Source organism: Aotus nancymaae, unplaced genomic scaffold (genome assembly GCF_030222135.1).
Source record: "Aotus nancymaae isolate 86718 unplaced genomic scaffold, 86718_ANA_hifiasm-v0.15.2.pri h1tg000040l, whole genome shotgun sequence".
Lineage (NCBI taxonomy): Eukaryota > Metazoa > Chordata > Mammalia > Primates > Aotidae > Aotus > Aotus nancymaae.
The window spans coordinates 90,312,979-90,334,536 of NW_026988454.1; the positions used below are offsets into that span (position 1 = coordinate 90,312,979).

The window sequence follows — 21,558 nt, forward strand, 5'->3', positions numbered from 1 at the left end:
TTCCTTAACTGTGCTACAAAAACACTTTCACCATGCCTCTTGCTCTGCCTCTAAACAACCCTTTTCTAAAATAGGCTTGTGTTTTTTCCTGACTAGCTTATTAAACTAATTCTCTCTGATCTTTTGCTGCTTGACTATATAAAAAGAAATCTCCCTCACTGCCTCTTTTTCGCCATCCAGTTACACTGTAATGCACTGTGGGCTGACTTCCTTCCCCACTAAGCTACTGAAATGGCCTCCCAAAGGTAACAGATTTCTCTCCCTATCACAGTTCCAACAGTTTCCTCAGCACTCATCTTCTTGATTCTCTTTGAAACCCTTGACCCTGCTGATCATTCATACTTCCTTGCCATGTGCCTAAGTGCTCAGACAATAAGAACTGGAGGAATGCAAGCCACAAAGATATTTCAGTAGCATCATTTAAACTGGGTTTTAATGTCTCTCAATTCAAGTCACTGTGCTCTTAGAATGTGCAACATTTATCATGACTTCTTCAACCACATATAGAAAGGAATATATGTAACTTGCTGAGACCAAACCTGTGGATTCTCTTAGCAGTTGTGGCTAATTATTTTTGAAAAATTGGAATTTCAAAATACATGGAGATTGACACGTTTAAGATTAAAAAAAAATTGCCTACTTGTGTGTTTTTCTAGTCTGTGGCTTATGATGATGTTTACCAATGGACTAGATCAGTTCATTCTGTATTTGCTGTATTTATTACCAAGAACTTGGAGAGGGGCAAGGAAGCAAGACAGGAAAGAGCCCTATGTTAAGAGCCCTTGAAGGAAGCTGACCTACTATTTCTCTGCAAGAGGATGGGATTATTCAACCTTCCCACACTAGGATTCAGTAAAGAGGTCTCTGAGAAAATAATGAGAAATAACGATGTAGGTCCTCTGTATCTGGGTTGCCATCAATCTCATCCTCACTAAAACTGCCATCTTGAGGCCTTATGGTTGCCTCCGTTTATTTTTGCTCTAGTGCAGCCAGCTTTTTGGTAGGTTCCACCTGTTTCTTCTTTCCTCATTATGTCTGAGGAATCTCTTTTTGTTTAATCCTATAGTCTTTTGCTGACAGTGAAAGTGAGATGGATCCAGAGGGTAAACTCAAGGGATGGAATCCTACCTTGGATGACATTCCAATTAATGTTACCCTTGTGTTTCTGTGCATTATATCCCTGATTTCTAAGTTACAATTAATAATGCAGGGAAAACTCTGAGCTACACAGAGTGAACCTTCTATTAGCAAGAAAGGAATTTCTTAAAAATATCCAGAAATACAGATGAAGATGTTAGGGTTTTTCATAACTAATACAACCTATTCCCTCCAGATTACAGATTTAATATGTATATGACAGTGACTATTTGCCCCTCCTAGTGGTGGTTCCTTCTAGAAGTTCAATGACTAATCACACATTTTGATGGTGATGGAAATGTATCAAGAATCCCCTGTGCCTGCCTGGATTGGAGAGACAAATCAACAACCAATAATGTGAACAAAGAGAAACCTAGAAACAGTATGAGGACATTAGTCCTACTACCAAAGAAAAGACTACACCATTCCAGAGACAGAAACTTTTAGATTCCTATGTAACCACCTTACATATGTTTAAGTTAGTAGGTGTAATGTGAAGGAAAAAACCAATGTAAACAGTGAACACTTGATGGGAACCTGCCTTTTCATGGCTTCTCTTCTGTTCAATGTTAATTTGTCCAGTCAGTATCAGTTACTTGCTCAGCATGTTTTTCCTATAGAGGAAATATAGTGAGGGACAACAGAGAGAACATAGGCTTTGAAAGCAGAAAGGTCTTGAGTAGAAAACCTGCTTCAGTTTTATTAGTTTCATAGTTGAATAACGTACCCACCATCTCTAACTCTCAGTTTTCTCAACTGTGAAATGTAAATAAAAACAGTACTTACGAGCTGGGTGCAGTGGTTCACACCTGTAATCCCAACACTCTGGGAAGCCGACACAGGAGCATCACTTGAATCCAAGAGTTTGAGACCACTTTGGGCAACAGAGTGAGACTCCATCTCTACAAAAAATAAAAAACCGCTATTAAAAATTTAATTTAAAAAATAGTGCTTACCTCACAAGGGTGCTGGGAAAATGTCATATAAATGCATATAAAGCACCTAATTGAGAGTTTGGTATTTAATAGGAACTCAAAAAATTGTATCTATTTCAATTAACAAGTGGAATCATTTCTTTGTGATGTTAACTAATTCATTTTGGTAAACATGATATGGTTTGCTCTGTGCCTCCACCCAAATCTCTCTTGAATTATAATCCCCACATTTCAGGGGAGGGACCCAGTGGGAGGTGTTTGGATCATGGGGGCAGTTTCCCCCATGCTGTTCTCATGATGGCGAGTGACTTCTCACAAAATCTGATGGTTTAAAAGTCTGACATTGGCCCCCTTGCTCTCTCTCTCTCCTGCCACCATAAGAAGACATGCCTTGTTTCCCCTTTGCCTTCTGCCATGATTGTAAGTTGGCTGAGACTCCCGAGTCATTCTTCGTGTTAGGCCTGCCTGTTAGTCAAACCTTTTTCTCTTCATAAATTACCCAGTCTCAGGTAGTTATTTATAGCAGTGTGAAAATGGACTAATATAAAACTTATTGTTTGTATTCATAGATTTCAGATGAAGGAATATATCTGGAAGGATATACTGCCTTTTCTACCCTACCTTGTACATTTTAAATGCACCACTAAAATTCTGCCAGAAAATACAGGGGAAAGCTTACCTCTTTAAGAATAATAGTTATAGTTGACAACCACCTTGAAGAAGCACTTCTGGATTAATTAACAGTGACCCATAATTAGACACAATAGTAATCAGAAAACAACTTGATGGTCCCAGAAAGCATTGTCTTGGGAATAATGACTATTTGTCATTCTTACTTGCTTTCTAAGTGGAAGTTATCAACACTAGTTTCCCAGATTTTTCATCAAAAGCGGAGAAAAAGGCATAAGGTACTGCCACCAAGAGAAACTTTTAAATATCTGTCATTTTAAAACAAATTAAATACTTTTATATTCATATCTATGATAGAGGATATCTTCTTGAACACAAATTAGTCTATCCTATATTTTTCTTAAGCAACACACTTCATTAAGAAGACTATTAGGAGGAAATTGTTTTCAGAACTTGAAATTGTTGGTTTCTTTCCTAGAGAAAGAAGAAATACTTCACAACAGGGTTAGAAATGTTAGTATAACATAAAGTTATATAGCAAACCAAGAGAGAATTATTTCCTCAGCTAATATGAATGTATTTCAGAAATATTTATGTATAAATATGTATCTAGTCTATTGCATTCTCATATCATTTTTCCTACATATGGTTATGTAAAAATAGATACAGCTATTCACCGAGTTCATTTCTCATTTTCAGATACATTGTTATAAGTAGGATTCTATACCAGTTGATGGCAATTTTCTTTAAATATTACAAAAATAATCTGTAGTTGAAGATAAGACCTAAAAATCTATTACCTTTGACCACCTCTGCATACCCCAAGAAAATAAAGTTTAAGGAATTTTTTTAAGTATAAAGCCACAACAAACCATGAGAAAGAAGACAACAGTAATAAAATTTTAGAATTTCTACAGCCAACATTTTCAATACCTAAATGAATGTTATTTTCAACCTAGAATTCTATATCCAGCCAAACTATCAACCAAGTATGAGGATAGATGGAAACCATTTTCAAACGTGTAAGATTTTAAATTTATTGACCACAAACTTTCAGTAATGTACTAGAGCATGTGTTCTGCTAAAACAAGAGATTAAGAAAGAGACAGTACATGATCCAGAAATCACAGAATCCAACACAAGAGAGAGGTTGAAGGAATCCTCAGTATGATTGTGAACAGCAATCCCCAGATGACTGCTGTGAACAATGACAAGAAATTAAATAATACAGACTGGAGAGAGTTAGAAAGCTCTGGGAAAGAGAGACTATCTGAAGTGTTTAACTATATGAAGAGATTTACATATCCAGGGTAACATTTGGGGGTAATTTATTATTTTTTATTTAGAAACTAAGAAAAGGTTTAAAAAAAAAAAAAAAAGAGACAATTCCAAAAAGTATCATAGAAGGATAGTGATGAAGAGTATAGGCTCTTGGTCGGGTGCTGTGGCTCATGCCTATAATCCCAGCACTTTGGGAGGCCAAGGCTGCCAGATCACTTTAGCCCAGAAGTTCAAGACTAGCCCAGGAAACATGGGGAAACCCCATCTTTACAAAAGAATACAAAAAATTAGCCAGTATGGCGGCATGTACCTATAATCCCAGATACTCAGGAGGCTAAGGTTGGAGGATCACCTGACCCCAGGGAAGTTGAGGCTGCAATGAGCCAATAAGCCATGATGACACCACTGCACTCCAACCTGGGTGACAGAGTGAGACCCCATCTCAAAAATAAAAACAAAAAAGAGTCTAGACTTTTGAACCAGACTCTTCAGGTTCAAATCCTGGCTCTGCCACATATACTTTTAAAGAGATAATATTAATAGTACTTACATCGTCATATTGAGAAATCTATGGGTAATCTATGGACATCTCTAAGAACAATGTCTATCCACAACACAAGAGCTCAATACACAGTAGTAATGACAATGTGTTTCATGGCTCAGGAATATGCAGCATGTGAATAGTCAAAATAATATAAAACCAAATATTCAAAACTGAAACTATAATAACACTGATGTAGAAGGATGGAAGGATGTTTATGGTGAGTGGAAAAAGTGAGTGTGGAAGTAAAGTTATTCTCAATATCCATTATTTGATAATATCTAAAAGTGAAAACCTCCAAAATAGTAATAGAGGCATGATATTTAGAAGTGCAAATGAGACTACTAAAAGATTTAGCTTAATGAAGTAAAAATGGCTCACCTTTGAAAGAAAGTATGGGTAGAAGAAAGGTAGAATTTTTTCTCATAAACTTGGTAAAAAATAATTGACTCCTTAAACTCTGTACATACAGATTTTAAAAATTAAAACCAGACTTAAATCAAAAAAGTCACATGTATGTAATTCCAAATCAAAAGCAATTTATAAAGCAGAACATAGAAGAGAATGGAGACAGCTTCACTACCTGCAGAGACTAATACATATTGAATAACCAGATACTTTCAGAGATAGAAATTAAGCTCTTTTGATGGAGATTTCTTGTGCATGTCATTTTAGAAAACATCTACCCTAACTGTCAGCCTTATTCTCTGCTTGGCAGGACTTCCCCTGGCTCTCTGTGTCACTGTAACAGGTGAATAACTAAGAAAAAACTGTGTCTGTAGACACTTGTTTATAATGGCATTCAGGGTCCTGGAGCTAGGCTGACAGATGCTCCTCCAGAAGGTTAATGAGATAAAGGTTCCTCCAGCTGGCCCTTAAGCAGAGATTACACCTAAGGGAAAGACAAGCAGATTATCCCAGAAACAGACACTGCTACATGTTCTTCATAAATTACCACCCTCATAAACGTAACCCAAGAAGGTTATTCTCAATCAGTGGGTATCAATATTTAATTATTTTTCACATTTCTGTTATTTTTTAATGGGATTTGAGGTTGTTCTGTGATTGTTATCCGAATTACCAATGCACAAAAGCCAGAATGCATTTGGAAATTAGAAGAGCTGTTTTTGTTTTTTGGATTTTCCTCCAAGTTCAAGGAACCAAAGGTAAGTTATTTTAATGTTTATTTTTAAATTGCTTATCTATAAAATCTACTGATGGAAGCAATATTTAGAACCAACAAGGTTACCAATTTACGTCAGGGGCTAGTCTATGGTAGGCCTTGAATAAATACTGCTTGATTGATTGAATAATTATCAGAAATGATTTTCACTTGATTTAATATTTATTACATGGTCTTAAATGCAGTGACTATTAACACACTAGGAGAGATTAATGCATCCTATTTGCTGTTCTAAACCATTCATTGAAAATTCCTATTATTAATACAAACAACATTGTATTAATAAAACTAACACAAAACTAACTCCATTTATGCACCCAAACTCAACAAACAAAACCTAAAGATAAAATTAATGTTTTAAATAATTTATGGTCAGACAAAAAAAAGTATTTTTTAACCTTCTCATAATGAAATCATGAGTTGCTTTCCCTTAGAAAATAGCAAGTATGCTTCATCCTTAGGGTTCATGATGACAACCAGCTTCAAAATTTGGTTGTTGTTGTAAGTTGTACATATCAAAGAACTAGGCAGTATGTGTTGTTATGGCAAATCTACATCTGAATATGAAATTAAAATAAGGCACAAACAGGCTGTTTTAAGAAAAATAATGTGTGTTTGAAAATAGAAAAAAAAAGCCTGCTGGAGAAAGCTTCAAATTTTTATATAAGCCTAACTATTATAACATACTCAATCTTTTTAACATTTGAAGTCAATAATGGTAAGGTTTTTGTTAAGGATGACATAGCTTCAGACAATAAACATTTTAACTAAAGTATTGGTTTGGAACATCCATGAAAAAGTAAAATTAATTGCATGTGTATGTCATAAAATAACTATGATTCCATCAGTTATTTTATATAGAATTTCTCAGTAGCTGCATTTGGAGGGAGAAAAAAATTTCTCAAAAAGGTTTCTTCATGTTTTGTTATTTATAAACAATAGTGAAAGAAGCAAAAGTTTACTTTTTCATTAAATTATCAATTATATATAAATGTTTATATTTATAAAAATCATTTTAATTAGAAATAAATAATGAGCTTCTGGCATATTCTGAACTGAATTTGATGAAGTAAACCAATTTGACTATTTCATAGACTTAACCAAGCAATTCAGCTTTGTTAAATTTTTTGTTACATTAATTCTGTTAATTCAACTATTTTTTCTATTTTCACATATTACATATCAGCTATTATACACAACTCCAAATATAATTATACATATATATAATTGTATATATATAATTATATATATAGTATAATTGTATATAATATATATATACAATTATATATATATGTATCACAAGTGAAATGAAATCAGCTTATCAAAAAACTGCCATTTGTTATATGCTTACTTCTAGGAAACAATGCCCAATAATTGCACAATAAAAAATTCTAACATGTTATTTGGTTTTTTTAATATAGATTTAGGGAGTACAAGTGCAGTATTTTTACACCGATATATTGCATACTGGTGAGATCTGGGCTTTTGTGTAACCATCACCTGAATAGTGTACATTGTACTCATTAAGTAATTTCTCATTCCTAACTCCCCTTCCACTCCCCTTCCACTCTCCCATCTTTTTGAGTGCCTAGTATCTGTTGTTCCACTCTCTTTGTCTCGTGTACACATTATTTAGCTCCCACTTGTAAGTGATACCATGCCATATTTGTCTTTCTGTTTCTCAGTGATTTCACTTAAGAGAGTGGCCTCCGATTCCATCCAGTTTGCTGCAAAATACATTATTTCATTCAGTTTTTTGGCTGAGCAGCATTCCATGGATATATAACCACATTTTCTTTATTCATTCGTTAATGGTCACTAGGGTTGATTCCATATCTTTGCTATTGGGAATAGTGTTGCAATAAATATTCAAATGCAGATATCTTTCTGATATGATGATTTCTTTTCCTTTGGGTAGATACCCGCAATGGGATTGCTGGATCAAAGGGTAGTTCTATTTTTACTTCTTAGGTAAATCTCCATATTATCTTCCATAGAGGTCATACTAATTTACATTTCTGCTAACAGTGCATAAGCATTTACTCTTCTCCACATCCGTGATTTTTTGACTTTGAATAATATTTATTCTGACTGATGTGAGATGATATCTCAATGTGATTTTAATTTGCATTCCTCTGAGATTAGTGACATTGAGCATTTTTTTCATATGCTTGTTGGCCATTTGTATGTCTTCTTTTGCAAAATATCTGTTTATGTTCTTTGTTAATTTTCAAAAATAATTTTAACTTTTACTGTAGGTCCAGGGCATACATATGTAGGTTAGTTACATAGGTATATTGCATGATGCAGAGTTTTGGGGTACAACTGACCCTATCATGCAGGTACTTAGCACAGTACAGAAGAGGAAGTCTTCCAACCCTTGTCTCTCTCTTGCCCTCTTCCCTCTAGTCGTCCCAAGTGTCTATGGTTGCCATCTGTATGTCCATGAGTACCCACTGTTTAGCTCCCACTTATAAGTGAGAACATGCAGTATTGGGTTTTCTGTTTCTGCATTAATTTGCTTAGGATAATGGTCTCCAGCTTCATTCATATTGTTGCAAAGGACATGATTTAATTTTTGCTTTTTTTTTTATGGCTGCAAAGTGTTTTGTGGTGTATATATACCACAATTTTTATTTGATCCACCACTGATCGGCACCTAGGTTGATTCTATGTCTTTACTGTTGTGAATAGTGCTGTGATGAACTTGCAAGTGCACGTGTCTTTTTGATAGAATGATTTATTTTCTTTTAAATATAAGCCCAGTAATGGGATTGCTGGGTCAAATGGGGGTGGTTCTGTTTTAAGTTATTTTGAAAAATCTTCTTTGATCACTTTTTGATGGGGTTAGTTTTTTCTGGTTGAGTTGTTTGCATTCCTTATAGATTCTGGATATTAGCCCTTTGGAGAAATATTTGCAAATATTTTTGGAGGAAATATTTGCAAATATTTTTGGAGAAAATATTTGCAAATAGCCCACCTAACAAAATTTTGCAAAATATTGTAAGCAAAATAATTTGCAAATATTTTCTCCAATTTTGTGTGTTATCTCTTTAATCTGTTAAATATTTCTTTTGCTGTGCACAAGCATTTTACTTTAATTAAGTCCCATTTGTCTATTTTTGGTTTTGTTGCATTTGCTATTTAAGTCTCAGTAATAAATTATTTCTGTAGGCTAATGTCCAGAAGACTTTTTCCTAGGTCTCCATTTAGAATGTTTAGAGTTTTAAGGTCTCATGTTTAAGTCTTTTATCCATCTTGAGCTAATTTTTATATACATTGGGAGATATTAGTCCAGTTTAATTCTTCTGCATATGGCTCTCCTATTTTCCCAGTACCATTTATTGAATAGTATATTCTTTCCCCAGTATATGTTTTTGTCAACTGTGTCAAAGATCAACTGCTTGTAGGTATGTGACTTTGTTTCTGGGTTCTCTACTGTATTCCATTCTATATATATATATATCTTTTTATATCAGTATCATGCTGTTTTAATTACTATAGCCTTGTAGTATCATTTGAATATGATGTTTCTAGCTTCTTTCTTTTGTTGTTTTTTCTATTTGAGCTCTTTTTTGGTTCCATATTAATATTAGTATTATTTCTTTCTAATTCTGTGAAAAATAGCATTGATATTTTGATAAGATTGCATTGAATTCGGAGATTGCTTTAAGAAGTATGGCCATTTCCTGGTGTATTGATTTTCTGTGCCCTAGATTCTTCTGGCGAGCTCTCTACTATGGTCCAGCACTTTCCTCTTGAAATTCTATTTATAATTTTTCAACTGTAACTTTGAGTCTTTGAGTCCTTTCTCTTTTTTCTTTTTTCTTTTTTTTCTTTTTAATGGAGTCTCTCTCTGTCACCCATGCTGGAGTGCAGTGGTGCCATCTCAGCTCACTGTAAGCTCTGCCTCCTGGGTTCAAGTGATTCTCCTGCCTCAACCTCTTGAATAGCTGGGACTACAGGTGCCTGCCACCATGCCTGGCTAATTTCTGTATTTTTAATAGAGGCAGCGTTTCACCATGTTGACCATGCCAGTCTCAAACTCCTCACCTCAAATGATCCACTCACCTCAGCCTCCCAAAATGCTAAGATTACAGGCATGAGCCACCACAAGTCTTCTTCCTAAGGAGAATTGGCATCCAATGTCTCCAGTCAGCCATATTGAAAAAAAAAAAAACCTAACTTGCTACTCATTTAGGGCTTTTTATTTCATAAGAGTCTTAGATCTGTGAATATGTTAATCTTCAGTTAGCAAGGTTTATATTAATTAAAGTTTTACCTCAGCCAACTGGTTTCTTATCTGTGGCCAATTAACCATCATGAGTATATTTACATAGAAAATGGTTTGGGGAGAAAAAAGAAAGGTTCAGTTCAACACAACTAGCTTCTAAGCATAACAACTGGGTGTTTAGCTAAATTCAGCAGTTTCATTTTAAAAGATGTATAGTTTTAAAAAATTGAAGAGGTGAAATTACCAATAGTAGTTCCATCCAAACACAATCTATGCTAGCATTACTTTTTCTAGGTATGTGTATTTAATTTTTACACGATTGCAGCTCTACCACACACAAATTTTATATCAGCCTTTTTGTAGTTTTATTACATCATATGAATGTTCCACATTGCCTTCTAGTTTTGACAAGGATCATTTTATTGGCTGCATGTTTCTTTCAGTGAATGTGTCAAGATATGCTTTATCTAAATACTCAACAAAACTAATTATTACTAATTATTTTGTTATTGCAAATAACATTGCAATAAAGAGCTTTGTGCATAAGCCTCAGTATTTAAGACTCAGCATAAATTCACTAAAGTAAAATTACTGGGTCAAAGCAATGTAAACAGTTGTATGGTATTTGACTCACATTTACAAATTGTTTCTCAAAAGTTTTTCTATGCCCTTAGGTGACTTTTTACCAATTTAATTCTGCAGAATGCTTACCATATACTCAATACTGTGCTAGACACAGAATATAAAATGATTCAAAGACATGCCAATATTTCAAAAGGTTTCCTTTAAGCTTTGCAGATTCTGAATGTAGTTTTTTTCCACAAATACCTAAAGGTGAGATAGCTTTGATTTCAAAACATTCATTAAATAAAATTGTTTTAGCACAACAAAAGACAGTTCAAGAGCTCAAAGAACAATTACTTCATTAAGACACCAAGGCTCCTTTCTTTGAGGTTCGTAATGAAAATACCAGTTGCATCTGATATGCACATCACTGCTTTATGTTCTCACTTTTCCATTTCACATAAATAATTTAATTTAATTGCTTGTGACATTCAATGCTTAGGAGAAAGAGAAGAAAGAAAATTTATCCTTGGCAAGTCCTAAAACGGAAATAGTGTTTATCTTAGTATGTGTCTTTTCCACTACATTTGATTATACTAAATGAAACCTTTAACTAAGTTATTATTAGTTCACTAAGGTAGGATAATTATTTTAGTAGCTGGGAAATGTCAGGAAATTTGCATTTCAGACACTCCACTTCTTGCCAGGCCTTTACTATTGGGGTATGCTCTCATTTCATAAAATTACACAGAAGATATTTTGCTTCATTGTGGCTTCATTAACAGGGAACATAGCTTCATTTGCATACCTGAGACAGCTGCCCAATGGTAGGCACATTAACTGTGTAGTTCCTATATTTTGTTCATCTGTGCTAGTCTCAGGTCAGCGTCATTCAAAGGTCCCAGGCAGACTTTCTTGTTCAATTATATCTGAGAGGATGTCCTTAAAATGGAAACTATGTAAACTGAAGACACTTTGTGAACAAATGAACAATCTGTGGCAGCACACCCGAAACCATTTATTAGATTATATATTTGCTTTAATAATAAAAATCGCTTGCTGCCTTGTGGCCCCTTTATGCTTGTGTCACTAATCACACTCAGGGACTATTGCATGTGTGAGCTAATTAAACAGGGCTGAAATGACCTACTAGTTTCTTAGCCATTTCTGTTAATCATGAGAATGCAACCACCTTGAACATCAGCTGTATTTGCATACTAATTATGTCTGGAAATTCAGATCCTCTATACCTTTGGTGCCACAATCATTTTCACATATTTTATGCTATTTTAAAATAATTCATCTGAAGCAAGAAAGTTTATTTTTCACAGTAGTCTCCAGGCCTATATTTTAACTCAGAATACATGTTGTAACGACCATAATAAAAATCCTGACCTCATTATTGTATTATAAAGTATCACACTCAGGGGTAACTGAGGTCTCCATCCACACCACCCCTTCTTGCTTAAGGGTAGAAAAGACCTCTGCAGTCGTGGGGAGGGAACTTGTTATACCAAGCCTTAGAAAAACACAAAGCAATTTGCTGAAAGAAAGGAAAGTCTCTGACCAAAATGAGAGTTGTAATCTTCCACAGTGGACAGTTTTCAGCAACCACTGGGCCTAAGTTCACTGTCTAAGATCTTTCCTTCCAGGGCTACGATATCAGCCTCACAAAGCAAGATCACCAAGGCAGATGAAACCTGTAATAAAGGAGGAGGGTGCACTCTGCTTTGGGTTCAAGGCAATCTGCATGCCCAAGCTTATCTCACAATGAGTTCATGAGGTTGACTGACACAGCCCTGGTAATGAGAATTCATATATGGAAATGCTGCTGTCAAGCTCTGAACTAGCAGCAGAATGTGCTGCTGTAATTATTTACTGAGAATGTTCTCCCTCTATTGCTCCTCTCTTCCAGCCATAAGGAATGTAAGAAGAATATAAAAGAGCTACAGAACAGCAATGCTGCTTCAAAGCATATGGTTGCATTAAGTCGATAAATATTTTCCCATTTACATTCAGTCATTCTTGAGGAAACAGTGTCTTTCTGTATGCCTTTGTAAAGTCATCTTAATTCATTCCAACTTCATTTTCTTCATTCAGCCACCTTAAGTCTCTTCACCACAGCAAGCATCTATGTTCATAATTGCCCCCAGAAGAAGAGTTAAGGAAAACTAAATGAAGAGTTTTGTGGAGAAAAGTCAGAACCTCAAAATTAGTGAAAAGTTTCTGCTTCAGAACCTCAAAATTAGTGAAAAGTTTCTGCTTCAGAACTGTTTTAACACCATTAAGAAAATAACACATGTGGGACTAATTTGTCTGTCTTAAGCTTCCTGTTGCATTTATAAACAAGCAAAAGTTACATTTAAGTGAGTTGAACTATGAAATACTATGACACTATTATTAACCCATTATACCCAGATCAGCTTAGACCTGATCAAAACACTTTGCAGATAGTAATCATGTTAATAATCATTTAGATTAACATATCTTTTTAAATAAAAGATAAAGCTAATTTGTGCTTATTTATGGTTGGGAACCTAAGGCAGAGAATGCTAAGTAGTATTTCTAAAATCATTTGAGGTGGGAGAGTTAGAACCAAAGTTGGGATGTGACCTGTATCCAGTTCTATCTTACATCTACTTAATCTATTAATAATACTCAGTCCTCTATAATATGATGAGTGGACTTAATATGGCTTTTACTATTAACTCAAAAAACCAACTTTCCTTTGCTAATATCACCAGATGATTGCTGGTTCAGCGCCATTTCTAACATCCGTTTTCATAACTGATCTCGGAATAGCTGGTCAGATCCTTCAGCTCTGCTAGAAATGGAGGCACCTGTCTTAGGATGCCTATTTTTCAATAAAAAGGTGTCATGTCTTGAACTCCTCAAAGTATTGGAGTCGGTTATTGATAGTGTCATTTTAAATGCCCATGAAAAAAGTCTATGTTTAGTAGTAAGTAGCTTATTTAAGAGTGTGTTATGTACCTAAAGGCAGTACATTGCTTAATGGGTACAACTTGACACATGGGAAAGTCTCTTCTAAACACACTGCCCTCAAAAATATCACTCCCCCTACCCCACTATCAAAACAATGAAACTTCACCTCCAGATCTGCAGTCTTTTCAGCCTCTGGAGATACAAGATTCTGAAACACCCTCTTTTCAATAATTTCTCTGCCTCCTTTCTATTGGATCTGATCCTATTCTCATGAAAGCATCAGTCCCTCAGCCTCTGCCATTTTGTCCAATTCTTCAGCCTATCCAGGCCTCAATAGGCCACACATGAATCCTAGGTCCTGTAGTTTGCTACTGAGCTACTCTCAACAGGCTTCTTAGTAGTGCAATAGAAACTGTGCTCCTTGACCTCTGTCCCATCTGCTTAATCTCACTCTAGGAAAACTTAGATTTTTTGCTTTTTTCTATTCTCATTCCTGAGCTTCCAAATATTATTAGAGAAATTCAAACAGAGAGCTTCCATGAAACAAATTCCTGCACTGTCAAGTTAGCTGGGCCCCACAAGCTATTCCACAGTCGTACTCATCTCTTATTCCCTAAACTAGTCCCCTAGCCAGATTTCCAAACCTTCCCTCTCCCAGTGAGCCTGCAGCCTCATTTCCCCTCATTCACAGAAGCAGTGATAACAATGTAGTTAAGAGAAAAAAACTTGGCCGGGTGGTTTTGTTTTTTTTACATTAGTCTTTTGAGATGGATACATAGGTCATTAATATTTAGCTTTTTCCTTTTTCTAAAATAAGCATTTTGATGATATTATTTCCATTAGGAACTGCTTTAGTTTCATTCCACAAGTTTTATTATGTAGCAATTTTATCATTTAAGAAAAATACTCTCTAATAACCATAATTATTTCTTCTTTGACATATGGGTAATTTGGAAGAATTTTTTCTTTTCAAATATATGAAGATTTTCCATTTGTTTTTCAAACTAATTTCTAGCTTCTCTATTAGTCTGAGAACATCATGCATGTGATATCAGAGTTGAAATTTAGTACAGTATGTATCCAATTTTGTTTACTTTACATCTGCTTGAAAGAAGGTATATTTTATAGTTTAGAGAGGTGATGCCTCATACATGTCCATTAGGTCAGGTTTGAGCATGTTTTTCACATCTTCCCTACCCTTACTGAATTTATTTGTTCATTTTGTCAATTAAGAGAAATATCTTAACATGTACCTACTGTTATTCTGGATTTTATTTTCAGTATTGCCTATCAACCTTTATACGGTATATTTATGTATTATTAAGTGCATAGAATTTTAACTTCCTATGACTTTTAAGCTGTTATCAATGTGACATGTCTGTCTTTGTCTTTGTAATGTTTTCTGCCTAATAATGAACTTTGTCCACTGGTTTGTTGGAACCGGCTTGCTCGAATAAGAGCCAACTGACCACATCTTTTCCAAACTCAGTGTTCCATTATGTCACATTGGTGGCTTGAAATCAGTCATGACAGAGTATTAACACACAGAAAGCAGCAAATGACACAAATCTCACCCACGACCCAGAGCTGGTTATTAGTATTTACAATAATGCTCTGACTTCATCTGATATTAACATATCAGCTTTCTTTTGATTGGTGTTTTTCTATTATAACTTTTTCCATTCTTCTAATTTTAACCTCTATGTCTTCTGACTTAAATGTGTCTCTTAAAACCACAAATCATGGGAACTTCTTTTAATGTAGTCTGACAATCTCTGTCTTTTAATGGGAGCATTTTGTCCAATTACATCTGCTACCCCAAATATTCCATAGAACATACTTTTACTGAAAAATAAAATATTCATTATTTACCTGAAATTTAAATTTGACTGGGTTCTGTATTTTTATTTGCTAAATCAGGCAATGCAATGTCTACCAGGCCTAGCCCTAAACCTCAGAATGGAGTGGTACTAGATCATAATAACCGGTAACAATGTCCCAGGCTCTCTGCAAAATGCCAGTATCTCTTTTCTCATTTAATTTTCAAAACAAAACTACATAATAGGCAAGCACTAATCAAAAACTATAGTGTTGGAAATATTATTATCTACTTTCAAGTTACAACCAGAGCAAACAGAAATTATTTGCCCAATTGAGGAAGTTACTATAGCTTCAGTTCCCAAGTACCCAAAATGAAGTTTACCTTACTTTTCTGCAGGAACTGATAGGTGCTTATGCATCTGAAAGTTAATAGCCAAAGATGTACAGCTATTTCTGTTTGATCTGCTCCAATTCTGCTATGCGTCAGTAGTTAGAATATCATTCTTTTTTGGTAATATATGCAACAAACAATCTGTATATATGCAATTGTCTTTACTGAGAATTCCTAACATATTCCAAGATGAAGTTTACATGACAGCAGTAAGACCAAAAGGTAGTGTGTGGTTTACAATATTATAATCATGGACAGCACAAACTTCCAGAAAACAGAGATGCTCAGCTAAATTAGAGCTGACTCTGAGATAAGTACTTCAGATATGATAGGAATTGAATGATATAAATTTTTTCCCCAAATATATAGCAGTCTTAGCAATCACAGAAAGAAAGATATCTTGTGTTATAGCACTTCAAAACAGCTGGAACCAGAAGGAAAGTGGATATTTGGCACAAATCATTATGACTCATAAGTAAATCCACATTCCTTTTCCCTAATATCTCCTCAGTACACCTCAGCTTCTGAAGTTAGCTTCCGCCTGAATTTTTGGAATTTGTTTTATAAGCTCTTAGTGGGTCTCTGTGAATTCTTGTTACTTGCTGTCCCCATCCACCTCCAAGTCAGCTTCAAATATCATGGACTGAACCTACCTCCTGCTCATGCATTACCTGGTACTCTCTGGCATAACCCCTTGGTTTCCAACCTTCATGTCAACCTATGCTGTAACAGTGCTCTGCAAAGTATAGTGTTGCTCACATTCACGTACAATCATAATCTCAGATTTACTTGTGAAATTCCTTGCTGATTCTCTTACCACTGACCTGTGTGCTTATTTAAGCTCACATTCTAAAACTTATGGAGATGGTATCCAAAATGTACACGTAATTGAGAATTGGTCGGGCCCAGAGCGGTAGCTCACACCTGTAATCCCAGCACTTTGGGAGGCCAAGGCGGGTGGATCACCTGAGGTCAGGAGTTTGAGACCAGCCTGGCCAACATGGTGAAACCCTGTCTCTACTAAAAATACAAAAATTGTCCAAGCTTAGTGGCAGGCACCTGTAATCCTAGCTATCTAGGAGGCTGAGGTAAGAGAATCGCTTGAATCCAGGAGGCAGGTTGTAGTGAGCCGAGATCATGCCATTGCACTCCAGGCTGGGTGACAGAGTGAGGCTCTGTCTTTAAGAAAAAAAAAAAAAAAAAAGAATTTGGAGGCAGAGCAGTGAAAAAGGTTAGTGGAACTTCAGTTAATGTAAGGATAAGATGATTAGGAGTGGCTTAATGGGCCTTAATCTATACATATGAGGAGATGGCAGCAGGATGATTTGAGGGGTAATGAAAAGTCCAGCTGCTGGAGAAAGGACTGGTTTGTTTGTGTCAGCCCCTGAAAACTAGGCAGCCACATATGAAACCTTCGCCAAGCTGGCTAACCATTTTAATATAACTGTTCTCACCTCAGTTTTACATTCTGTTTACTCTAACCTGACTTCAGCATTAATCCAACTCTATTCTTCATTTATTTCAAAGTGATAATGCATTTTACTATTAATCGCAGCTTATAAAAATATCCTACTCTCATATTTTTTAAGATTGGCTTGTGTGTAGAGAAAAGATTTGTTGATTGCATTTATGTATTTGGGTGGTCCTAAACATTTTAAATGTTTTGCTAAAATTGCCAAAGTAAATTTAGCATTCCATGAAGAAGCAGTGTGTTGATCCTATGGTTTCTCACAACCCCTGGCACAGTACTGCCCACCTTGAGTGTGCCTGTACCCCTATTTGAGAGGCACAGGCATTCGCCCATTACTAGAAGTATAGTTCTCAACTTGCAGGAACAGCGCCTCTGCAGCTGGCAGCAAAATGTTAGTGTACCTCAGCCGAGAGGCTGCATTATCAAGTAATTTCATGCCTCAAGTGGAGACAGTGTGTACTACATTTTTTTGCAACCCCGTAACAAGGAACTCAGATGTGTTTCTCTCCTTTCCCAGGACACAGAGACTAGTCAGCTTTGAGAAAGAACACTCCTCCTCTTCTCAATATGCCCTGCCCTCTCACGGTACTAAGACGGATGGGGAGTTTGCATACATTTCTGCTCTGGGTACAGTTGAAAACACAGCCCCGCTAGACTCCTACCTCTTCACTCCCTGACATTTACCAGACCTGAAGAACTGACAACTCCACCTGTTCAGAGGATCATCCCCTTTGGGCACAAAAGAGGCAACCTCCTTTTCTACCTCTCCCTTCAACTTCAGTTCTGTTCCTGCCCAGTCACCACACTGTTTAGGACCTCAGCAAAAAGTGCATATGTTGTGTACCTCAGCATGTCACCTACAGATTTGGTTCTTCTTTTTTTTTTTTTTTTTTAAGTGCAATGAGGTAGGGCTTGGTACATATGTACATGTATGGAATTGAAGGTAGGCACTAGAAACCTCTTATTTCCTGCAAGGGTTTCCCAAGGTCCCTAACCATTTCCTTCTGGCATAGCAACTGTGATGGTTAAACCTGATTTTTGCAAGAAGAGAAAAATAATGCAACCACTCTAATTATTTCAGAGAAGAGACCGCTGATTTGTATCCTCAGTAGGAGTACTGCTGCTGAACAAATGCCAGTTTTAGAGGTAAAAAAGGCAGTGATAGCATCCAATTTTCAAAAGCTACAGAGAGGAAAATGGTGTAGCATCCACCCCATGCATTATTGATCATCAGCGTGCATGCTGACTACTGTGAAAGTCTATCTACTTCCTAATTCATTAAAGGAAATAGCTGCAAGTTTCCTTACTTTCTATGATCTTCTTTTGCATCATTTATTCCCACAAGTTTTGCCTCCCAGGCCACAGATTGGGGCTGGTGTAGTATAAGTTTATTGAGAACTACCCGTAGGAGGCGAGTGGGAAAGCAAGTTGTAGAAGCTTCTGTGTTCTCCACTTTATTGCCCAGAAGACAGTGTGCTTAAAACCCATGCAATCTTCTGGGACAGACTGAACAAAGTAGTCAGAAAATCTGCATAATCTGTTGATACATATTCAGGTATGTTAAGCACGATTTGTATTTAATTGCCTTTGCTCTTTGGGAAAATTTTCTCAGGTGTATAATTGAGAATCTACTAATGTAGTGGGAGGACCCGGATATAATGAATCACAAACAAGAGACATTTGCAAAAAGGCCATAGTTCCTCACTTTTTTTAGGAAGGTTAGAAAAATTTGGGAAAAATTAAATTGTGGGTTTTTTTTAACTTCCAGTCATTGATTTGGTGCTGAAATTTATCTACTTATTCTCTATAGAGTTCTGTTCCTCAAATGGTGATTTTTGTTCTGCAGAAATTCCAGTAAATTTTGTCTCTGCTCCCATTAATTAATTCATTAAGACATCGAGACCTTTTCCCCTAGGAAGACATAATGGATTTGCTAAGTGCTTATGCCAATGGCTGTTGCTTTCATAGCAATGCTACTGTGAAAGCCTGATTCCCCTATTCCTGATGTCTAGGATTGCCACTGTATGTGTACAGTAAGCCTTTGTATGTGTACAGGGTTAAATGCTAAAAAAAAGTTTCTCTAGAAGAGACAATTTGGTGAGGAATGGTCCAAACAGGTTGGTAAGTACCCGCTTGAATATGTAATCAAGAAAGAGAATGACTTGTGGACAAAGCTGAGCCTGAAATGGAAACTTTGTAAGCAGCCTATGACTGGAAGCCAATTTTTGTACTGGAAGGAATAAAGTAATAAGCTCTTCAGTGATATGACAAGGAGATGATGTGGCCTATAATGTCTTCAGGGATGCCAGTCAACATTGAGGTCACATGGCCATCAGCCTTCAACCTAGAGTGAAAATGGTACTTTGACTAAAGGGCTAGCTTCCACATTAGCTAATAAACATGCTTAGGTGATCCAAACCTAATTTTTAAGGATTCTCACTCTGTTGCCCAGGCTGGAGTGCAGTGGCACAATCTCCACTCTCTGCAACCTCCACCTCCCAGGTTCAAGCAATTCTCCTGCCTCAGCCTCCCAAGTACCTGGGATTACAGGGGTGTGCCACCATACTTGGCTAATTTTTTTTTTTTTCTGTATTTTTAGTAGAGATGGGCGTTTCACCATGTTGGCCAGGCTGGTCTCGAACTTCTGGCCTCAAGTGATGCACCTGCCTCAGCCTTCCAAAGTGCTGGGATTACAGGCATGAGCCACCGTGCCCAACCCAAACCTAATTTTTAAACAATAAACAAAGAGTCAAAACTCAGTATTTCAGAACTGCCACTAGCATCCTTGGCCAGATAGGACTGTTTTTTAGGATAAATTAAATTCGGTGGTTATTCCTTTAATTTTCCTTTCTATATATTTGGAAATTTCCAAAATTATCATAGTAACTCTGGGTTACAGAATCTAGGTCAGCTCCCAGATAGAGTGGCTAAATTTAAAAAGAAAATAAATAAATAAATACACCACCCTCCCCAACTTAAGCCTTCAGTGGCAACCATTTTCCTTAGCCTGCTGGAAGGTTCCCTGCCAACTGACATCTTGTCCTCCTTTATACCCACCTAAATACTTTCTACCTGCCAGGTCTTTCAAAAGAACCTCCCAGCTCAAGGGAGCCCATCCTACTGTGTAAATCTCTGCCTTTTCCCAAATTTTTTTTACAAAACCAGAGCCCTCACCACCACCCCCATCAACAAATGTCAATATCCAAATTCACAGAAGGGATCAGTGGAGTTATAGTTTACAGTCACTTTCTGTATATTGTGTGTTAGATAGTCACACCTTCTGGCGAAGTATCATATTTGCATGTTGAATACACCAGGCTCTATAAGCACGTCGCAAATACTGAAATATAAAAAGAATAAAGGAGAAAGAGGCAGAGAGAGAGAGAGAGAGTAAAGGTGGTGGGGGGGCAGGTATTGGTAGCTATGCATGTGATATCAGAGGAAATCCTCACTCGCTAGGACCTTGCTTTGTCTTGGAAAAGGAGGGAAAGACAAATCTTTTTTTATTTTCACTTTTATTTTAAGTCCAGGAGCAAATGTGCAGGTTTGTTACATTGGTAAACTTGTGTCATGGAGGTTTGCTGTATAGATTATTCCATCACCCAGGTATTAAGCCTAATAACCAATAGTTATTTTTTCTGATCCTCTCCCTCCAACCACCCTCCACTCTCTGATAGGCCCCAGTGTGTGTTGTTCCCCTCTATGTGTCCATGTGTTCTCATCATTTAGCTTTCACTTATAACATGCAGTATTTGGTTTTCTGTTCCTGCATTACTTTGCTAAGGATAATGGCCTCCAGCTTCATTCATGTACCTGCAAAGGACATGATCTCATTTCTTTTTTATGGCTACATAGTATTCCATGGTACATATGTACCACATTTTCTTTATCTAGTCTATCATTGATGGGAATTTAGGTTGATTCCATGTCTTTGCTATTGTGAACAATACTGCAATGAACATATGCATACATGTGTCTTTATAACAGAATGCTTTATGTTCCTTTGGGTATATACAGTAATGGAACTGCTGGGCCAAATGGTATTTCTGTCTTTAGGTCTTTGAGGAATTGCCACATTGAAAAGACAAATCTTTTTAAAGAGTTTTGCTGTGAGTGTAAATAGAAAAATGAGCTACTAGCTGGAGGAAACATGCTATAGAGAGAGGATTTTTTAATAGAAGGAAAAATAATAGCATGTTTGTGTCCTTCTAGAAATAATCCAGTAGCAAAAGGGAAAATAATGATGTAGGAAAGTGAGAGAAGAGTTTCTGGAAAAATGTTCTTGAGAGGTGAAAAAGGATGGGACCTGGTCCATACATGGAGAGTTGGTCTTAAGTAAGAGCACAGACCAATCATCAAATAGTCACAGGAAGGAAAGCATAGACTCTGAGCACAGACGCAGCCAGGGAGCAGTGAGCAGATGCAGT

General features: G+C 36.3%; 1 protein-coding gene across 2 annotated transcripts in view; it reads left to right on the forward strand.

Annotated features, from left to right (window-relative positions):
• Nucleotides 1-5,435: 5,435 nt before the first annotated feature.
• IMPG1 (interphotoreceptor matrix proteoglycan 1) overlaps nucleotides 5,436-21,558 on the forward strand; it is a 155,040-nt gene continuing 138,917 nt past the window's right edge. For both annotated transcript variants that reach the window (XM_064360910.1, XM_064360911.1), the window contains exon 1: nucleotides 5,436-5,690. In XM_064360910.1, the coding sequence (XP_064216980.1) occupies nucleotides 5,624-5,690 (67 nt within the window). In that variant the 5' untranslated portion in view covers nucleotides 5,436-5,623. The remainder of the gene's footprint in view (nucleotides 5,691-21,558) is intronic.